The sequence below is a fragment of the Stenella coeruleoalba genome, assembly GCF_951394435.1.
Source record: "Stenella coeruleoalba genome assembly, chromosome: 9".
NCBI classification, from domain to species: domain Eukaryota; kingdom Metazoa; phylum Chordata; class Mammalia; order Artiodactyla; family Delphinidae; genus Stenella; species Stenella coeruleoalba.
This window is the reverse complement of record NC_137155.1, coordinates 30,360,232-30,378,690: the sequence shown is the minus strand read 5'-3', so window position 1 is coordinate 30,378,690 and position 18,459 is coordinate 30,360,232. Positions and strand designations below refer to the sequence as shown.

General features: G+C 41.4%; 1 protein-coding gene across 1 annotated transcript in view; it reads left to right on the top strand.

The window, feature by feature from the left end:
* The window catches only part of GPNMB (glycoprotein nmb), a 28,183-nt gene extending 10,028 nt beyond the window's left edge, over window positions 1-18,155 (top strand). Inside the window, exons 4-11 of the mRNA XM_079931673.1 lie at window positions 1,720-1,869; window positions 4,340-4,498; window positions 4,843-5,154; window positions 9,268-9,375; window positions 10,608-10,710; window positions 12,687-12,901; window positions 16,491-16,587; window positions 17,032-18,155. Of these exons, the coding sequence (XP_079787799.1) occupies window positions 1,720-1,869; window positions 4,340-4,498; window positions 4,843-5,154; window positions 9,268-9,375; window positions 10,608-10,710; window positions 12,687-12,901; window positions 16,491-16,587; window positions 17,032-17,182 (1,295 nt within the window). The 3' untranslated portion in view covers window positions 17,183-18,155. The remainder of the gene's footprint in view (window positions 1-1,719; window positions 1,870-4,339; window positions 4,499-4,842; window positions 5,155-9,267; window positions 9,376-10,607; window positions 10,711-12,686; window positions 12,902-16,490; window positions 16,588-17,031) is intronic.
* Window positions 18,156-18,459: the final 304 nt, after the last annotated feature.

Genomic DNA, 18,459 nt, shown 5'->3' with positions numbered 1-18,459 from the left:
GCTGCCCTTTGCTGCATGTGGGATCTTAGTTCCCTGACCAGGCATCGAACCCATGCCCCCCTGCACTGGGAGCTCGGAGTCTTAACCACTGGACCGCCAGGGAAGTCCCGAGGCTTGGCCTTTTCTTAGTGCCCAGTTGATTGGACAGAGAATACCTTGTTGATTCTCAGATTTGGGTTTTATTACTTGGACTTCTTCTGGCCACTCGAAGAATAGTCAGTTTGTCAGATCTTTGTTAATCAGATAGGCTTCTGCTCACAAGAATTCCTTAAACTGTGTGCCTAGCACAAATGCTAAGATGTGTCTATTTTGGTGTTGCTTTGCTCTTAGTTAAAGCAGATAAGCTCTTTGCCCATGTTAAAGAGCACAAATGATTACAAGTACATCAAGGGGGATTATCTTGTTAGAACTGTACAGCCTTAAAAGTTCAGGTAATTACTGAGATTCCTCAGTCAGTAACAAGGCTGATAAGTGCAGTTATGATCTCATTTTATTACTTAGAACTTCTGTGAAACAGTTGATGTGTTTATTTCTTATTAATTCTTCATCTTCCTATGAAGCAAACAATGAATTCTGTGTAGAAAGAGTTTGATAATTAAAAAGTGTTGTTTATAATCGTCTGTAGCATTTTTTCTTTCCTTCTAAAAAAGTTAACTCTTATGAATGTTTCAAATGGCAATCTAACCCTCTGAGCACTTTTATATGAAAGAGTCCTTGTGACTTATGAAAAGTTATATAAAGTATATATCACCACTAGAAGAAACTAGAATTTTTGAAGAAATGACTAATTCCAGGTATAGGACAGGGAAAGTACCACATGAACCAGGGACATCTTGTTGTCCCAGAAAACAAGGGAGTAATGGGGACATGTCACAGGGACACGGAAGGCAGCTAGAGGGGCTCCTACTGGCCATATTTGGAACAATTTAAGAATAAAAAAATAATGGCTGTAGTAGATTGATAAATAAAAAGGCTCTTCATAAATGTCAGTGACATAAAAAAAACAAGAGGGTGGGGGGATTGTTCTAGATGAAAAGATATTGATCATGACTTGTTTAAAATGGAAAACTGATGTTTTCCCAAACATACAGAAAAGTAGAAAGCAGGTACTTCGAGATTCAACAAATTTAACATTTTTTTCCTGTTTCCATCTATCTATCTACCTATCTATGTATCTATCATCTATCTACATTTCTAGGCATATTTCTTTTTTTCTTTCTGAATCATTTGAAGAAACAAAATAGCCAAATGTATGATGTGACCCTTGACTGTGGTAGGCGTGGCGATGACGTGGTTATGTAAGAGAACGTCCTTATTCTTTGGAGATGTGTGCTGAAGTCTTTAGGAGAGTCATGATGTCAAATGAATCAGGGAAAAAAAGCTACAGATAGAGAGAGTGTATCAAAGTAAAAAGATACAGCATTCCTCGGTTTGGTTTGAATATGCTTGTGATTTGGAGACCCAATATGAAGATAAACATATTAAGTGATAGCTCTAAATTTCCTGAAAAATTGCTTTATATAAAACTCATTGAAATATAACATGTAGGCAGAAAAATGCACAGGTCGTAAAGGTACCATTAGATGAATTCTGAATATTAGGGTTTTAGTTCTCCAACCATATTTAAATGAGTTATGAAAAAATATGAAAATGTGTTTAATTCAATGAAGAGCATTGAGTATTCTGAGTCAATCACGGCGTGTTCCTTTCTCTCTTTAGATACTGGTCCATCTCCTGACCCATATGTTTACAACTGGACAGCATGGACAGAGGACGGTGACTGGGGAAATGGCACCAGACAAGGCCATCACAGGAAGCCTTTGCCTCACCCCCGAAAATGGAATTTCGTCTTTGTGTTCCACACACTTGGTTGGACTTTTACAAACCCCCTTAGCTGCTTCTTTTCCTTTCCTTCAAATTTTAAATTTTTTCTCTTTCCGTATTCTATAATTGAGAATTACAACCCTGGGAGTTTAACAACAGTTACTCTTCTAAATTTCCTTAGCTGGAGTGGAGGGTGAGGGATAAAAATTAAATCTTGGTTAGCCTTGCCATATCTCCAGGACATCAAATAATTAAAACGAGAAAAAGACAGGTTCAGCTTTCTTTTTTTAAGACAAAACTACTCAATTTTTTTCCGTCTAAAACAGTAATATGAAAAATAATATTTATTTATTTGCATCACACACGGATGGGCATTTGCTGATTTATTATCTAATTTTTTTATGTTTTTAAAAGAATTTTAAGAATTTAACTGATGCTCTTTGTAGGAAATTTGGAAAATGCAGAAAAACACAAATGAAAAATCGGTCACCATAATTCACACCAGAGATTATCATTGTTAACATGATGGTGTTTTCTCTACCAGTATTTCTTTCTTTCTTTTTTCTTAGTGTTTCTTGATTAAGATCATAAAATATATACATTTTGATCAATATCATGAGCATTGACTAAAATTCTTGCATGGCTTTTGGGATCTTAGTTCTTTGACCAGGTATCAAACCCAGGCCCCGGCAGTGAAAGCACCAAGTCCTAACCACTGGACCGCGTGAGAGTTCTCTAAACTTTTTTATATACATTATTTTAATGACTGCATAATATTCTATTGAGTAAAAGTATAATAATCTAACTACTCTTCTTCTTTGACATAGCCTACCCTCTTTTTTTTTTTAACCACAAACGGTATCCACTTTGCTTTACTATTAGTGAAGTGATTTTTTTTTTTAAGGAGGACTAAATTTAGGTTATTAGCAAAGCTGCTAAATTCTTAGTTAAAAATCTTACCAGGGGCCACCTGGCTCTGAGTATTGCAAATCTGCTACCAGCCATGCAGACTCCAAATCTCTAAATGTTTGGTCTGTCTTCATGAATTACAGACAGCTTCTCTTTCTTCAGTTAACTTACTTATAAATCAAAATAACATATTAATAATACATGGTCCAATTGAACAGAGTACAAAATATATAACAAGTACTATGCTCGTCTATTTAAATCAGCTGATATAAAGCCGACTTTTTTCAGTCCCTTCATGGCCCTGTCAGTTAATTCCCCAAGTGTCATGATTTCTTTGACCTGACAGTTTGCACGGAGTCACTTAGGCTCACTAACACTCCAGATTCTGTTCAGCCTAGTTAACAACCATTAACTTAACTAGTTAAGATGTCTTTATTTAACATCAGTTTCCAGCCCAGAAACCGCTGTTTTCCTAACAGGACGGTTTTGAATTTCCATCTTCTGCTGAGGTCTCAGAGTTAAGTAATATTTTTCCTCAGCCAAGCGCTGCCTCTGTGGTCGGTGCCAGAACTAACATTTCCTCACGTATCACTAATTCCAAGAGACACCTCTTCCTCCTGTAACCTCTAACAGAACTGGCTCTTCATTTCAAGGTAAAGGGGGATCGCAAGCCTTTCCTGACACTTTATTTTCTATTTTTTGGGCTGCAACTCGCGGCGTGTGGGATCTTAGTTCCCCGACCAGGGATCGAACCCGTGGCCCCTGCCGTGGAAGCACAGAATCTTAACCACTGGCCCACCAGGGAAGTCGTCCCTTTCCTGACACCTTTGACCATGTGATGAACATGGTCTTTAAACATCTCCGTCTCACAAGCATCCATCTTACAATACTTGTTGTTTCAATGACACATCTGTGCCAGGTGCCTCAAAAGGATTAGAAAAATCCTCGAGCCCTGAAGGAGAGGAATTACTTTCACTAGCTAGCCAGTGGCGTTAGATTTAGGTTAGAGTTGGAGAAAGAAAAAGAAGGATTCAAGGGCCCTAGAAATGTTAATGGAACTACTCTGTTCCTTTTTATACCCACAATACCCTGTTTGTTTTTCATCACTTACTGCATTTTTATAAACAAACACTACTAGAAGGTGGAGGATTCTAGTTCCCTAAAAGAAAAAAGTTACTTAACAATATAACTGAACTACTAATATGGTTACAAAAATAAGGTAGATTTTTGGATATATTTTTAACTCCCTTGGACACCTACATCAAATGTATTTTCTGGGGGAAACATATGTATTTCAAGTGCCAGATCACTTCCTTATACAAATTATTTATTTGTAAACTAAGGACTAATGGCATCCCACTAAACAGCTCTTTTCATTTTAATCAACTGTATACAACTACATTTATGTTTGTGAGATTGTTTTATAAGGGTTTATATGAAAATGAGCACCGCCTTCTTTTCTGAAGGAGCCAGGACTGCATCCCCATCCTGTTTTCCCTTTCCTAGAACTATCTCTAAATGGCAGTTGTTATGCTTTAAGAAACATCAACTTTCTGTAATGATCATATAATGTAGCCAATAACTAAACATTTCCATCCTCTCAAAGGTCAGTATTTCCAGAAACTGGGACAGTGTTCAGTGAGAGTTTCTATAAACACAGCCAATGTGACTCTTGGCCCTCAAATCATGGAAGTAACTGTCTATAGAAGATACCGACGGGCGTACGTTCCCATAGCAAAAGTGAAAGATGTGTATGTGGTAACAGGTGAGTGGACTGAACTCTAAATTAACTGAGCGTGAGACACTTAGTTCTGATGATGTCAGTGGGTTAGAAAGAGTTCGAGCCAAGTATTCTGGGTTAGGTTAGATGTCATCTGGACTCCTTCTCAACCTTATATATTTAATAACATTTTCCATCTATGTTTTCCAGAACAACCTGGGGAAACTCTAGCACACTTGTATAAGAAAAGGGAAAATGATGCTGAATTATCCCTAATTTTAATTTCTAACGTTTTTAGTTTAAAAACATTAAAGTCATCCACTTAAAGTCAAGCAGTGGTGACTTTCTTTCTTTTTTTTTTTTTTGGCGGGGGGGGATATATCTTTTAGATCAGATTCCTGTATTTGTGACTATGTCCCAGAAGAACAATCGAAATTCATCTGATGAAACCTTCCTCAAGGACCTCCCCATTACGTTCGATGTCCTGATTCATGATCCCAGCCACTTCCTCAATGAGTCTGCCATTTACTACAAGTGGAACTTCGGGGATAATACTGGTCTGTTTGTTTCCAACAATCACACTTTGAACCACACCTATGTTCTCAATGGAACCTTCAGTCTCAACCTCACTGTGCAAGCTACAGTGCCTGGACCTTGTCCTTCACCTTCACCCAGACCTCCAAAAACCACCGCTTCTTTGGGTAAGTGTTTTCCAGGTCTTTTTTGTTGTCAGGGTTCCTTAACAGCCAGAAAAAAAACTCATGTGGGTTGTATAATTAGATCCTTAGTTAAAGAGACTGTGTAAAAACTCTGCAATGATTCCATTTTCTACCTGTTGATTTCGTTTAGCTACTTTATCACCATTTTTAGCTGTTAGAGTTTGGAAGAAAGGAGAACGTGTTTAAAGTCACTTGGTGACTCATATACAGCTCCTTGACCTTCCTAATCCTCACTGGCCCTTGTTATGTGTACGGATGCTTTCCCCCTTCTAGCCTGTCACATTTCTGTTTGCCTCCCTTTTTTTTTTTAGTTAAGAAACATTGACCCCTTGTAAACATTCAGGCCATCCCACTGTCCTTCCTCCCCCTCCCACATTTCCTTCCCACTTCCATTCTCCTCCCCACCGTGCCCACATCCACCCCATGTCCCATGAAAACTCAGCCACCCTTAAATGTAGCTTACAGATAGGCTCGAAAAAGAATGCACCTTGAGAATATTTCTTGGCCGGCAGGCTGGAAAGATTCCAGACCCTAAAATTATTCTAGATATAAGGCATAATTACTTAAATCCCACCTTCTAATAATAGTATATGAGGTCATTCAAGAAGTTCTTCAGAGTTTACTTTGTGAAGCATTAGCTTCCGTCTGATTCTACACCCTACCCCACACCATTACCATCCTTCCCCACTAAGCCATGAGTACATCTTACCATGCCGGCATCCCGGGGATGGTAATAGATTGACATCCTCTCACTGGACACTAGAGGGCACCATCACCAAGTCGGGACAGAACACTCGATGATGATGTCCAGACCTGTTGCAATTGGTTTTTTTACCCAAACCTGTTAGATATAAATAATAAACTGTTATTAATAAGTGTGTTATTAATAAAAATATCTTGCTAAGTCAAGCATATCTAAAGCAAGACATTATAAGTTATTACCGATTTTGATTAATTCTTTCTTGGAATGTTTTAAATTATAAAATTAATGCATATCCCTTAATAAAACTTCAAATACAGAAATTTCAAATAAAAGCGAAAGTTCCTCTTCATGCTCTCCTCTCGAGAGTTAAACCCTGTTAAGGGTTGGTAGTGTTTCTTTCCAGATCTTTTTCTGTATATTTACAAACATATTCTATAAATACATATAGGATTTGTGGTCTTGATTTTTAGGTAGATGGGTTCATGAAATATGTATTCTACAGTTTGCCTTTTTTCATTTAACAAACATCATAGACATCTTCCCGTTATCAGTACATTTAAGTCTGACTCACTTGATTCAATGGCTTATGTATTTAACCATTCTCTTACTGGTGGATGATTCAGTTAAACCTAATTCCAGTTGTAAATATAACTGCATTGAACAACTCAAAACATATAGCTTCATTCTGGTATTTCTATAGGAGAGTCAATTTATTTATCTACAAGCATCGGTCTTCCTTACAAATAAGCAGACCAGGTGTAAAATTCAAAATAAATTACAGGTGCTTGTTACATCTGTCTAGAAATTCCTGAATGGTAAAAGTCTTAAGGTTAGGTTATTTAATGTTAGTCTATCTTGAATTGCATTTTTATAAAGCTAGCTTATTTTTCTTAGAACATATTTGTATCATAACATGCAAAAAAATATATTTTAAGTCAATGAAAGAGTATTTTAAATTTGTTATTATTTTCTATAGGTTAGACCATAAGATATAAGGTAGCAATTTGTTAAATTTGTTGAATTTGTTAAATGTCATAGTGAAAGGAAACTGCCTGGCTTTATCTAAAGGTGTTAGATCAACCGTAATCAACCCCAAAATGCCTTAGAGCAGCTGTGAGACTTAGGGAATGGAGGGATGGGAATACGTAATGGCACCCAAGGTGATGATAGGAGTCCGCCCATGACTTGAGAAAGGGGTTGGGGTACTTGTCCTCTGGAAGAGAGAACATTTTCAGCTATGCAGAGCATATTAACAGGCTTGGATTATTGAGCACTGGATTATTATTTGACCAAAAATTATGTTGTCTCTGCTATAGTAAGTGGCTGCAAAATGAGTACAGCTATTAAATAGAAACCAAATGCAACCAAAGGAGTGAGACAGAAGCAGAGCTGAAGTGGTGATTCAGGAAGATAATTACATTATAGGGCAGACAGGTATGCTCTAGTTTTAAGCCACACAATTCTCCTCCCTTAGGTAACCGTGCCATTGATCATTTCTGTGTACAAATCTAGAAAGAAAAACCTTTGTAAGACTGATGCTAATCAGTGTAATATTATATATAATATGTATATATCATATATATATCATATCGTGTAGAACTTTCCCAAAGAATCAAAGGATCTCACACCATTCTCTGAGTAACAGGGACATAAATAGTGAATTAAGTAGGACGCTTACCTTCTTCCCCATCTGTCTTTTAAGGTGTTAGCTTTTCTCCATTAGCCCTTTAATCATACCTTGACTTTATATGTATAGGTATAGATTTGACATTGTACATACCTCTGCAAAACTCCACATGCATTTTTATAAGCATTCTACCAAAGATAGAATCATGGACATTTATTAGTCATTTTTTATGAGAAGTTTTACTTTAAAAGATGGCAGGGTCATGATTCCATGCTCTAACTTGACAGCTAAATTTCACCTGTCAAGACCTTCAAAAGGAGATTTCTAGGGAAGAGCCAGCCATCTTTAATACCCTTCACAAACATATCTTTTGCTTCGGAGCCCATCAGTTAAATCTCTGAATAGGAAAAATGATTACCCTGTAACTTCCACAGGACCACCGTGAAACTCAGGGGACACAGCCAAGCCTGCTGATGAACCACTGCATCTGAATCTGGCATGGCATCAGAACTTTCTGGGTTTTACCCAAAAAACATTTCCCAAACTGTGTGCCATGAAGCGCTACTTTCCAGAGATGCTCTGAGAACTGCTCTGCGAAGGTCCCTCTGAGCAGAGGAGCAACACAGGCACATTCATTCACCCACTAGAGGCTCTGAGGAGCCCTGGAGAAGTCTCCCGATTGGCTTCATACTTACATACCCCTGTGTCAGAGATGCAGCTCTTATGAAGCTTTGATTCCCCTCAAACTGGGTCCATTTTCATGCCTTTGGAAATTTGAGACAGTAATGTTGTATTTTCAGTATTATATTTTCTTTCCAGTCTTTTTATCTTGTTAATGGAACACCAACACCTTAATTAGAGCTTTTTAAATTGTAACTAATAGAGCATTAAATTCTTTGCTCTAATCACACTCAAAGGGTTATTTTTCAACAGCATCTTGTATTCACTCCTTTCCTTCCCCACACCTCTGCTCATCATAGTGACTGTATGCCTTCTAGAATGTAAACTTAGGATCTATGAGACACTCAAACAGGGAAAGAATTGCCTTTTTCCATGTTGTTTCCTTCTTATCATTTAAAATTATCCACCTTAACATTTAAAATTACATATCTTATTACATATATATGTTATAGCACATCTGTACCTACATAGATGTATAGAAGTACATATTGGGATAAGGAAACAGATATTTATTAAATACTTCCTACATGGCAGACATGAGAAGCAAGTTTTATATATTTTATTTATAAAATTTGATTTAAGTTTTTTATTTTATTTAAGTTTTATAGTTCAACTCTAGTAGGTCAGTAAGTATTGTCCCTATTTTACAGATGAGCAAACTGAGGAAAGAGAGGTTAAATGACATGCCCATGGTCTCAAACAGCTAAAAACAAGGGGCCTAGAATTTGAGCCCAGAATACCTTCCTCCAAAATTACAATATAATCTCATCTGTCGTGGCCTGCTTTATTTCATCATGATTGTTGTACTACACATTTTAATATGGCTTCCACCTTTCATATGATATCTGTGCTTGAACAAGATACGGGATTGTGTTTACTTACATAATTTAACAATTTTATAATGCTTTATAGCTCTCACATCTATATGAATTGTTACCCATTTAGTTCAAATTTCTGCAGCAATTTAATAGTATAGAACTCTTGATGTTTTTCTAAAGAGCAAGTAGACAAATGTTTAGATCTTTGGTACTATCATGTACATCTTTTACGTTCTCAACAAGTACCCTAAAATCTTGTTATTCAGACTCTCCAGTACCTGCTGGTGACAGTGCCCTGGAGCCGAGGGAGATTCCTGATGAAAACTGCCGTATTAACAGATACGGCTACTTTAAAGCCACCATCACAATTGTAGGTAAGACCACGGAGGAAAGATGTTAGAATCCACCTTGGGTCACCCACTCCCTTACCTGCCTCTGGAGGGGTGAGGATGGAGAGAGCAAGGGCACCCACTCTCTGTCCAAGGTGGTACCACATGTGCACAAGCAAAGACTCCACTAGTTGCTAGATTTCCACCTGCCTTCCCGGCCTTCCTTAGACATCCTGGTGGAAATGAGCCCTCTGTGAGGCCCACAGAGCAATGAGCCTGCCAGGGGGCCTGGACCTCCGACCCTGTGCAGCTCAGAAACCTGAATGAATGTGGCCTGAAGGAAGGCCAGTTGCAAATTCTCACAGCTCCCACTTTCCTCCCCTGGGTGATTTCACAAAGTCACACCTCCTGTGTGTAAGAAAGAGGGTTGAACAGGGCCACCACACCGGGCTGTGTGCTTGGGGCGCTGCTCACAGGTGCCCAACAGAGGAGACGGCTGGGGCTAAAACCCACATCGTGGTCCAGGCGCTACAACTCCACCTTCTGATGCAGGGGGTGCGGGTTCAGTCCCTGGTCGGGGAGCTAAGATCTCACATGTCTCGCGGCCAAAAAGCCAAAACATAAAACGAGCAATATTGTAACAAATTCAATGAAGACTTTAAAAATGGTCCACACTAAAAACAAACAGGGCTTCCCTGGTGGCGCAGTGGTTGGGAGTCCGCCTGCTGGTGCAGGGGACGCGGGTTCGTGCCCCGGTCCGGGAGGATCCCACATGCCGCGGAGCGGCTGGGCCCGTGAGCCATGGCCGCTGAGCCCGTGCGTCCGGAGCCTGTGCTCCGCAACGGGAGAGGCCACAGCGGTGAGAGGCCCATGTACTGCAAAAAAAATAATAATAATAATCAAAATAAATTAAAAAATAAACGCCAAGCTGTGCCTACTGGGGCTGAGCCACTTGGGCAGGAGAGACAGCAGCCGAGGCCTGAGCCTGGGCCTGCCCCCCTTCAGGGTCATCTTTCCCGGAAACACCTCCTGCAGTGGGTGCTGCCTACTGACACACAGGCTCCAGAACTAAAGATCAAGGTTGGGCTGAAGAGCTGTTCAGTTTGACTTTGAAAATGCTGCCTGGACATGTACCCAAAGCTCCGGGGCAGATTCCCAGGTCTGGGGTGGTGAGAAGCTGAGTCCGTTTTCTTTGGCCTTCTGATTGGTTAAGAAGTGGTTTGGTTTGGTTTGTGTTGTATTTTGATGTGTTTTTCTGCGGGGCATTGTTCCATTAGAGGGAATCCTAGAGGTTAACATCATCCAGGTGACAGACGTCCTGATGCCCGTGCCACAGCCTGACAACCCCCTGGTGGATTTCGTCGTGAACTGCCAAGGGAGGTGAGTACATTATCTCCAAGAAAGGGGCCAAGTGAGGACCCCAGGCTGAACAAAGGTCTTCATACCCCTCTCCCCTTTAAAGTTGATTTGGATTCTAGTTCCTCAGCAAGCCAGGATGAGGAAGGACCCTCCCACGTGCTCTCAAGCATGCACTTGCTTTGCTAGAGCTGAGCAATGCTCACCACCTTTAACTGTTGAAGAAGAATTACTGATTGAACACTTACTGTGTCCTTAACATTTTACTTCTGTTTTCATGTCACATCCTCACACAATCGTATGAGTCTCCTCATTTACACCAGTGATAACAGTACCTCCCTAGGTGGTGGGTACCTGGCAGGGCAAGGTTCCTGGGTTGAGGTCTGGCTCAGAGCCTCTTAAGCTCCCTGAAGCTCCTCCGGAGTCAGGGGAGGCCATGTGGAAGCGCTGTGTCCTTGTGCTAAGTAGTAGCAATGCCTGATCATCCTGTCTCGCTTTAAAACTTACAAAGCTCTTTCTAATGCGTTATATAATTTGACTTCCTAATGTTTGGTTATAACTATAGATAATAGACTGAATATAAACTAATTAATATATAAATACTATATCAATTAAGCCATCAAATATGTGAATGACTTACTAATTTACATATAAGTAAATCAAGTAATTAAAATGTATGTGTATGTGATATATAAATTAATCAAGAGAATGGGCTGGTATAAAAACGAGGCCTTATCTGATCAAAAAGGATAGCTCCAGGGAATTCCCTGGTCGTCCAGTGGTTAGGACTCTGCTTTTCCATTGCAGGGGGCACGGGTTCAATCCCTGGTCAGGGAACTAAGATCCTGCAAGCCGCGGGGTGCACCCCCCAAAAAGGGGGGGATAGCTCCATAGCTCTCTGGATTGGGGGGAGAATGGGATGAGGATGACAGAAAAAGAGAAAACCCTGACTGAGGAGACGAAGCTGCTTCAAGAGGCCAGGGGCCATGTGAGAAGGGAACATGAACTCGTCTAATTTCCCACGCTCTCATCAGGCCCAGCTTCAGAGCCTGGTCTCGCTATCCAGGAAGTCTACTCAGAAGTGAGACAGTGGCTAAGACAGTAACACGTGGTAGCCGAGTGGTTACAGGGACAGCTGTCAAACGTCTTTTATTCAAGTCCCAGCTCCACCTCTAACTGCTTTTTTAAGCTGGGGCCAGCGATCTCCCCTCTGAGAGCTAGTTTGTCACCTGCTGCATTAGGAAAGTATTACTTTCCTCATCAGGTCGTTGAGAGGAATAGACAAGACTATATCACTTATCAGAAACTCAGTGCCTTGCACACAGTAGGTGCTGCATAAACAGCTCTGGTTGCTGCTCCTGCTGTCGTCATATCTCTGCAGGAGCCCACGCAGGGCCGACTGGCATTTAATACTACCTTTGCCTAACACCTAAGCCGTCTGCATCTTTGGGCATCTAGAGAGCCAAAAAGGAGAGGGAAGTTCCCAGCAGCCCCTTGCCTTGGGGGACATCATTTCTTCCTCCTCCAGCACCAGGGGCTCATCTTCCTGAGGATACAAAGGAAACAATGGCTCACACCCAGGCTTGTTTAAGAGTAAATTAAGATCCCACATGCTGCGGAGCAACTAAGCCCGTGTGCCACAACTCCTGAGCCTGCGCTCTAGAGCCCGTGAACCACAACGACTGAGCCCGCGCGCCTAGAGCCCGTGTTCCGCAGCAAGAGAAGCTCACCGCAGTGAGAAGCCTGCCACCGCAACGAAGAGTAGCCCCCGCTCGCCACAATGAGAGAAAGCCCGCACACAGCAACGAAGACCCAACGCAGCCAAAAATAAATAAATAATTTTTAAAAAAAATTTTTAAAGAGTAAATTATATGTGACAATTTCATGTCATATGGTTTGAGTAAGAATAAGTAGGATTCCATTTTATAGAAATGTAGTGATTTTCTTTCTACACTGATGTCATATTCCTCTCTCTCTCTCTGTGTCATTCGTGCCCTCAGCATCCCCACAGAGGTCTGTACCGTCATCTCCGACCCCACCTGCCAGGTCACTCAGAACACAGTCTGCGACCCTGTGAACATGGACCTGGGCGATATGTGCTTGCTGACAGTAAGAAGAGCCTTTGGTGGGTCTGGGACATACTGTATGAACCTGACTCTGGGTGATGATGCAAGCCTGGCCCTCACGAGCACCCTCGTCTCTATCCCTGGAAGAGGTAAGTTTTGTTTTATGGTTGTATGAACATTTCATGTTGGAGATAAAGTGTGTGTCCAATACCAAAGCTACTCAAGGCTTCACTCTCAATATTTAGTTTTATTTCCATGTAAAATTCATTGAACTGTTGTTAATGTAGATTTGAGAAATGGCATTAAAAGCCAACAGCAAATCTACTTAGGGAAGGGATGAGAGAGAGAAACCCAATGAAGTAATGGCCAGAGAAAAGCTTCTTGACGAAGAAAATCAGCTGTGATCATGGACCAGTAATAATGGGATGTGGTCACTGCATGCTCAGATAGATTTGTAATTCAAGAGGAAAGTGCAAAGCACAACATCAAAAAATAACAATGGGGCTTCCCTGGTGGCACAGTGGTTGAGAGTCCGCCTGCCGATGCAGGAGACACGGGTTCGTGCCCCAGTCCGGGAAGATCCCACATGCCGCAGAGCGGCTGGGCCCGTGAGCCATGGCCGCTGAGCCTGCGCGTCCGGAGCCTGTGCTCCGCAATGGGAGAGGCCACAACAGTGAGAGGCCCATGTACCGCAAAAAAAAAAAAAGTGTTCTCCAATTAAGCTACAACAAAGGGGGGGCTGGTATCATGTTGTCATTGGAATCCACCTGGGCAAAGATATGAAGCCATGAAGAGAAATGAGAAACCAGGTGGACTCCTGGTTCCCTTCTAACTTGCCATGTGCCCTTTCTTTCCCTTCCCAAATTCTACCAAGCATTACACTGAGACGGAAACAAACCAATTTACCTAGTCCTTAAATGTTCACCAGAAAAACTACTCCTTGTCCCCTTAATGCTCGGAGAGGTAAAATGTTAGCCAAGTGGTTGAAGGAATTTCATTGAGAAATTCCCATCTACTGGTGGCTGCTAATCTTCCCCAGCCCATAAGGACTCTACCTGGTGACCCTAACTGAATTTCACTTATAACTGACTATGTTGTAAGATACTGCTTTACCTCTTAGAGGAAGTGCTACATGGTGGGACGGAAGGCACAGATTAAATTGTGCACACATTACAGCACGTGTTTTGCTCCTTAGTTTGAGTACTGTCGGGTACAACCTAACAACTAACTCATAAATAACTCTTTCGGTCGTGGAGTCTATCTTATAAGGTGAAATGTACTTAAACATATATTTACTCATTAACTATATAAAAGGCAGCTTTAACCTCATTGAAAGAAAAGCATAAGTAATCATGCATATAATTATTTGCATGAGGGTTTATTGTTGGTGAGATCCAAGGTGTACGTTAAAAAAAAAAAAAGAAAAGAATGCAAAGGTACGCTGCTTCCTCCCAGGGAGGGTGCATGGGGTCTGGGGTGCAGAAGTGGGGAGCCGGGCGAAAAGAGGCAGCCGGAGCCTCTGTATTCGAGTGAGTGTGGATCTTCTAAACCATCACGTCCAGGAGCTACTGGGGTTGTTTCTCTTGTGCTGCTGCAGTTACTTTTAGAGTTGCCTTTTAGAGTCCCAACCTATTCTGTGAAGCTTTCTCAGTTCTGGCCAACCACGGTTCTCTTACCTGGATTAGACGCTTGGATATTTGCTTCCCTTTAATCCTTCTTGTAGTGAGTGATAACTTTAGGTGTGACCTGAGCCATTTTTAAAATCCAAAAAAGGAAGCTCAGAAAGAGAGCTTTTAATCCAATGGGAATTGTAACTTGATGACTTGGGTTTCAAAAGTCCATCACTGTTCAAAGGCAAATGCATTGCCTGTTAGCTGAAATGACTTTTAATCATTGATTCAAGGAACATTCATGAAGCACCTGCAATGCTTTCAACAAATATTCACTGGGCGTCCACTCCATGTCCATCACAGCTCCAGGCACCAGGTAGCCAGTTCTAGATAGAGTGGGAACGAGGTGAGGAAGGTCCCAGCTTTCGTGAGCAGAAAGAGGCAGTAAACAAATAAGATGATATTGTGAAAACAATGAAACAAGGCGTGGAGAGTGACAAGCGTGGGAGAGAGGAGGCAGAGGTTGGCTCTCTAGATTGGGATGTTGGGAAAGTCCTGCCAACGCAGTGGCACCCGCTTGGTGAAGCACCTTCTCTGAATGAGAAGGGCCTCCTCCTCCACCTCTGAGACCTGCATTTCAAGAATGAGCAGCCGGGCTTCCCTGGTGGTGCAGTGGTTGAGAGTCCGCCTGCCAATGCAGGGGACACGGGTTCGTGCCCCGGTCCGGGAAGATCCCACATGCCACGGAGCGGCTGGGCCCGTGAGCCATGGCCGCTGAGCCTGCGCGTCCGGAGCCTGTGCTCCGCAACGGGAGAGGCCACAACAATGAGAGGCCCGCGAACCGCAAAAAAAAAAAAAAAAAAAAAAAAAGCAGCCCATCTAGATCCTTATGCACCACAGGTAGGGTTTGGGTTTTATTCTGTGCGTAAGGGGAACCACTGGCAGGGTTGAAGCATGATCTGATCAATGCTTTTAGATGATCGTTCAGACTGCTGAGTGAAGCAAGGTTTATTGGAAAGTAGCAGTGGAAGCGAGTAGACAATGAAGACGTCCTCTCAGGGAAGAGGGCTGGTGGCCGGGACTGTGATGGCGGCAGAGAAGATGGAGAGAAAATAGACCGACTCCAGTTATACTTTGGTGGCAGAGACAAGACTAGTTGATTTGCTGGGTTCTGGGAGTACAGAGAAGACATACTCCCTGCTTTATGGCTCTTACAGTCTAGCAGGAGAGAAATTTGTGTAAAGAAGTAATTGCGGGCTTCCCTGGTGACGCAGTGGTTAAGAATCCGCCTGCCGATGAAGGGGACACGGGTTCGAGCCCTGGTCTGGGAAGATCCCACACGCCACGGAGCAACTAAGCCCGTGTGCCACAACTACTGAGCCCGAGCTCTAGAGCCCGAGAGCCACAACTACTAGAGCCCATGCACTTAGAGCCCATGCTCTGCAGCAAGAGAAGCTACCACAATGAGCCCTCGCGCTGCAACGAAGAGTAGCCCCTGCTCACCTCAACTATAGAAAGCCCACGTGCAGCAATGAAGACCCAACGCAGCGAAAAATAAATAAATTTTTTTAAAAAAAGTAATTGCAACACAGTGTGATGGAGGCAGAGGAAGAGAGACAAGGAGAGAAGTGACAAAGGAAGGCATGACCTGGTGCCCACATGCATGTGTGGAAGGTGTCCCAAAGGGGCAGACGCTGGAGATGAGTTGGGAGAAGGATGTTCCCAGCAGAGGGCATGGAGAATTGAAAGAGCACGGGGAGGATGGATTTTTAGCACAGCTGGAAAGAAGGCAGTAGAAGATGAGGCCAGAGGAGTGTGCAGGAGGATCATGAAGACCTTCACCACGTGTGTGCAGCTGGGTCAGCTCAGACCCCATCAGGTATCTCCGGGACGTGACATCTGTCTCCTGAGCCCATAACACAGTGTTCCAGACACGCTAACTCATTCTCTAAATGGAAGATAAGCTGCCCCCAAAGACTATGTATTATGTAATGGGAAAGATTACTGAAAGCGCAGAGAGAGCCATATATCTTCTGTTAGCTCTCTTCCTCGTTGATTTAATTGCATTACAAGCAGCATGTCCTCGAGGTGAAAGTTGTCACTAATACGGTCTTGCTTTTGTTTTAAGACCCAGACTCCCTTTTAAGAATGGCAAATGGTACCCTGGTCTTCTTCGTTGTCTGCATGGCCATATTTGTCACTGTGATCGCCCTTTTGGTGTACAAGTAAGTTGCTGGTTCTAACACTTTAAATCACTAGAGTATATTGTCAAAAATAAATAGCATATTTCTGCACAAGTGGGCTGTTTTCCCTTTTTTGCTTTTAAACATTTTGTATGTGGGAGGAAAATCTTCCACTGAATGACGAATACCAAACTAGCCTATTAATTTTGCTGTGTTTTTTTTAATCCCTAAAAATGCTACCAAATGTCAGTAACTTTACCAAATTGTGTCAGCTTAATGTTTAACATATAATCGCAAGTTATAGTAAGCAGACACATTTCTTGCATGAAGAAGAGAAAATAAATATATTTTCATAAGACATCAATGTCTTAAAAGCCATAAATTAAATAGAATTAACCATTCTGCACTTGGCATGTAAAAGACTGTAGAAAGCAACCTTTTCCAGCTGGAGATCTTTTTTTAATCTGTCCAACACATTGCTTTCAGAAAACACAAGGAATACAAACCAATAGAAAACAGCACTGGGATCATGGTCAGAGGCAAAGGCCTGAATGTTTTCCTCAATAGTGCAAAGATGCTCTTCCCCGGAAACCAGGAAGAAGATCCACTGCTCAAGAACCAACCGGGAATTCTTTAAATCTTCTGCCTTACTTCTGACCAACAGCTCACTTTTCAGCGCCATTTATGTCAGCTATGCTAGAGTGGATGACGATTAACTTTTTACAAATATTATCGTAAAATATATATTGTGGTTTAGGGAGGTCCAATTTTTATTATAGGTTAAGTGACATTTTAGAGAGGTGGAGGGGAATTAAACTACGCACAGCCTCACCCATGTTATATTAACTGATAAAACCAGTTAGCAGTTAAACTACACACAGCCTCACCCATGTTATATTAACTGATAAAACCAGTTAGCAGCATATTCTTTAGTGATGGTTTGTTTCACTTATAATGTCTTAGGTGATTAGTAGGATAGATACACTGTATCCAGAGTAGCAGAAGAAGGTACTTTCGTTAGAGTCTGACCTAGGTTAACTGGAAGGAGAGGCTGGACGTGTTCTAGCTTTCCATATGACCATATGCATAAAACCAGTGTAGTCCTGTTCTGAAGGTCATGTTCCAAGCTACCTGAATCCTATGTCAATGAACATGCATGAGCTCCCAGCAGAACACTAACAGGTAAGCCTTTAGTAGGCTCTGCATGCTTGTTATACTAAAAAAAAATACTAATCTAATAAATGATTGTGAATATGTTTGTGACCACCTGCCGAGCCCAAATGTGTAAAGGAACGGTACTCATTCATTCATTTTTCCCATGGACATTTAGGTAGCACTTTCTGTATACCAGGCATGTTGCTAAGTACATGGCCCTGTACTCAGAGTGTTGACATTCTTGTGGATATCTCTGAATTTCTGTGCACTCTGGTGCCACAGTTGAAAATTATAGTTGAAATTATATATTATGATTTTCCAAAAAAAGGAGGCCCCTGGTTTTCCTACTGGTTTCTCTATTCAAATGATACAGAAACTTAATCACCAAAGATGTTACTTTCATTTGTAACTGAAGCTACTCTATGTCAGTCATGACAGTTTTCTTCTCCTTCCTGGAAAATAAAATATGAAAATAAAAAAAATAAAATAAAGCTCTTGGAATTATTTTTCTAATTTGTTGTTTGCCATTCAATTTCATTTAGAGTTTTAACACATAAAAATTTGTTTAACTCTGCGCCATGGAGCACTGATCGTTTCATAAGTATTTTGTATTTTTAAGTATATGTATACAGTATGTGAAATTGCAGTAAATTATATATATATATATATATATACACACACACACACATACATATGTATATGTATATATATGTATGTATATAATCAGGCCAGTCTAAAAGAAGAGATTTTCTACAGGCG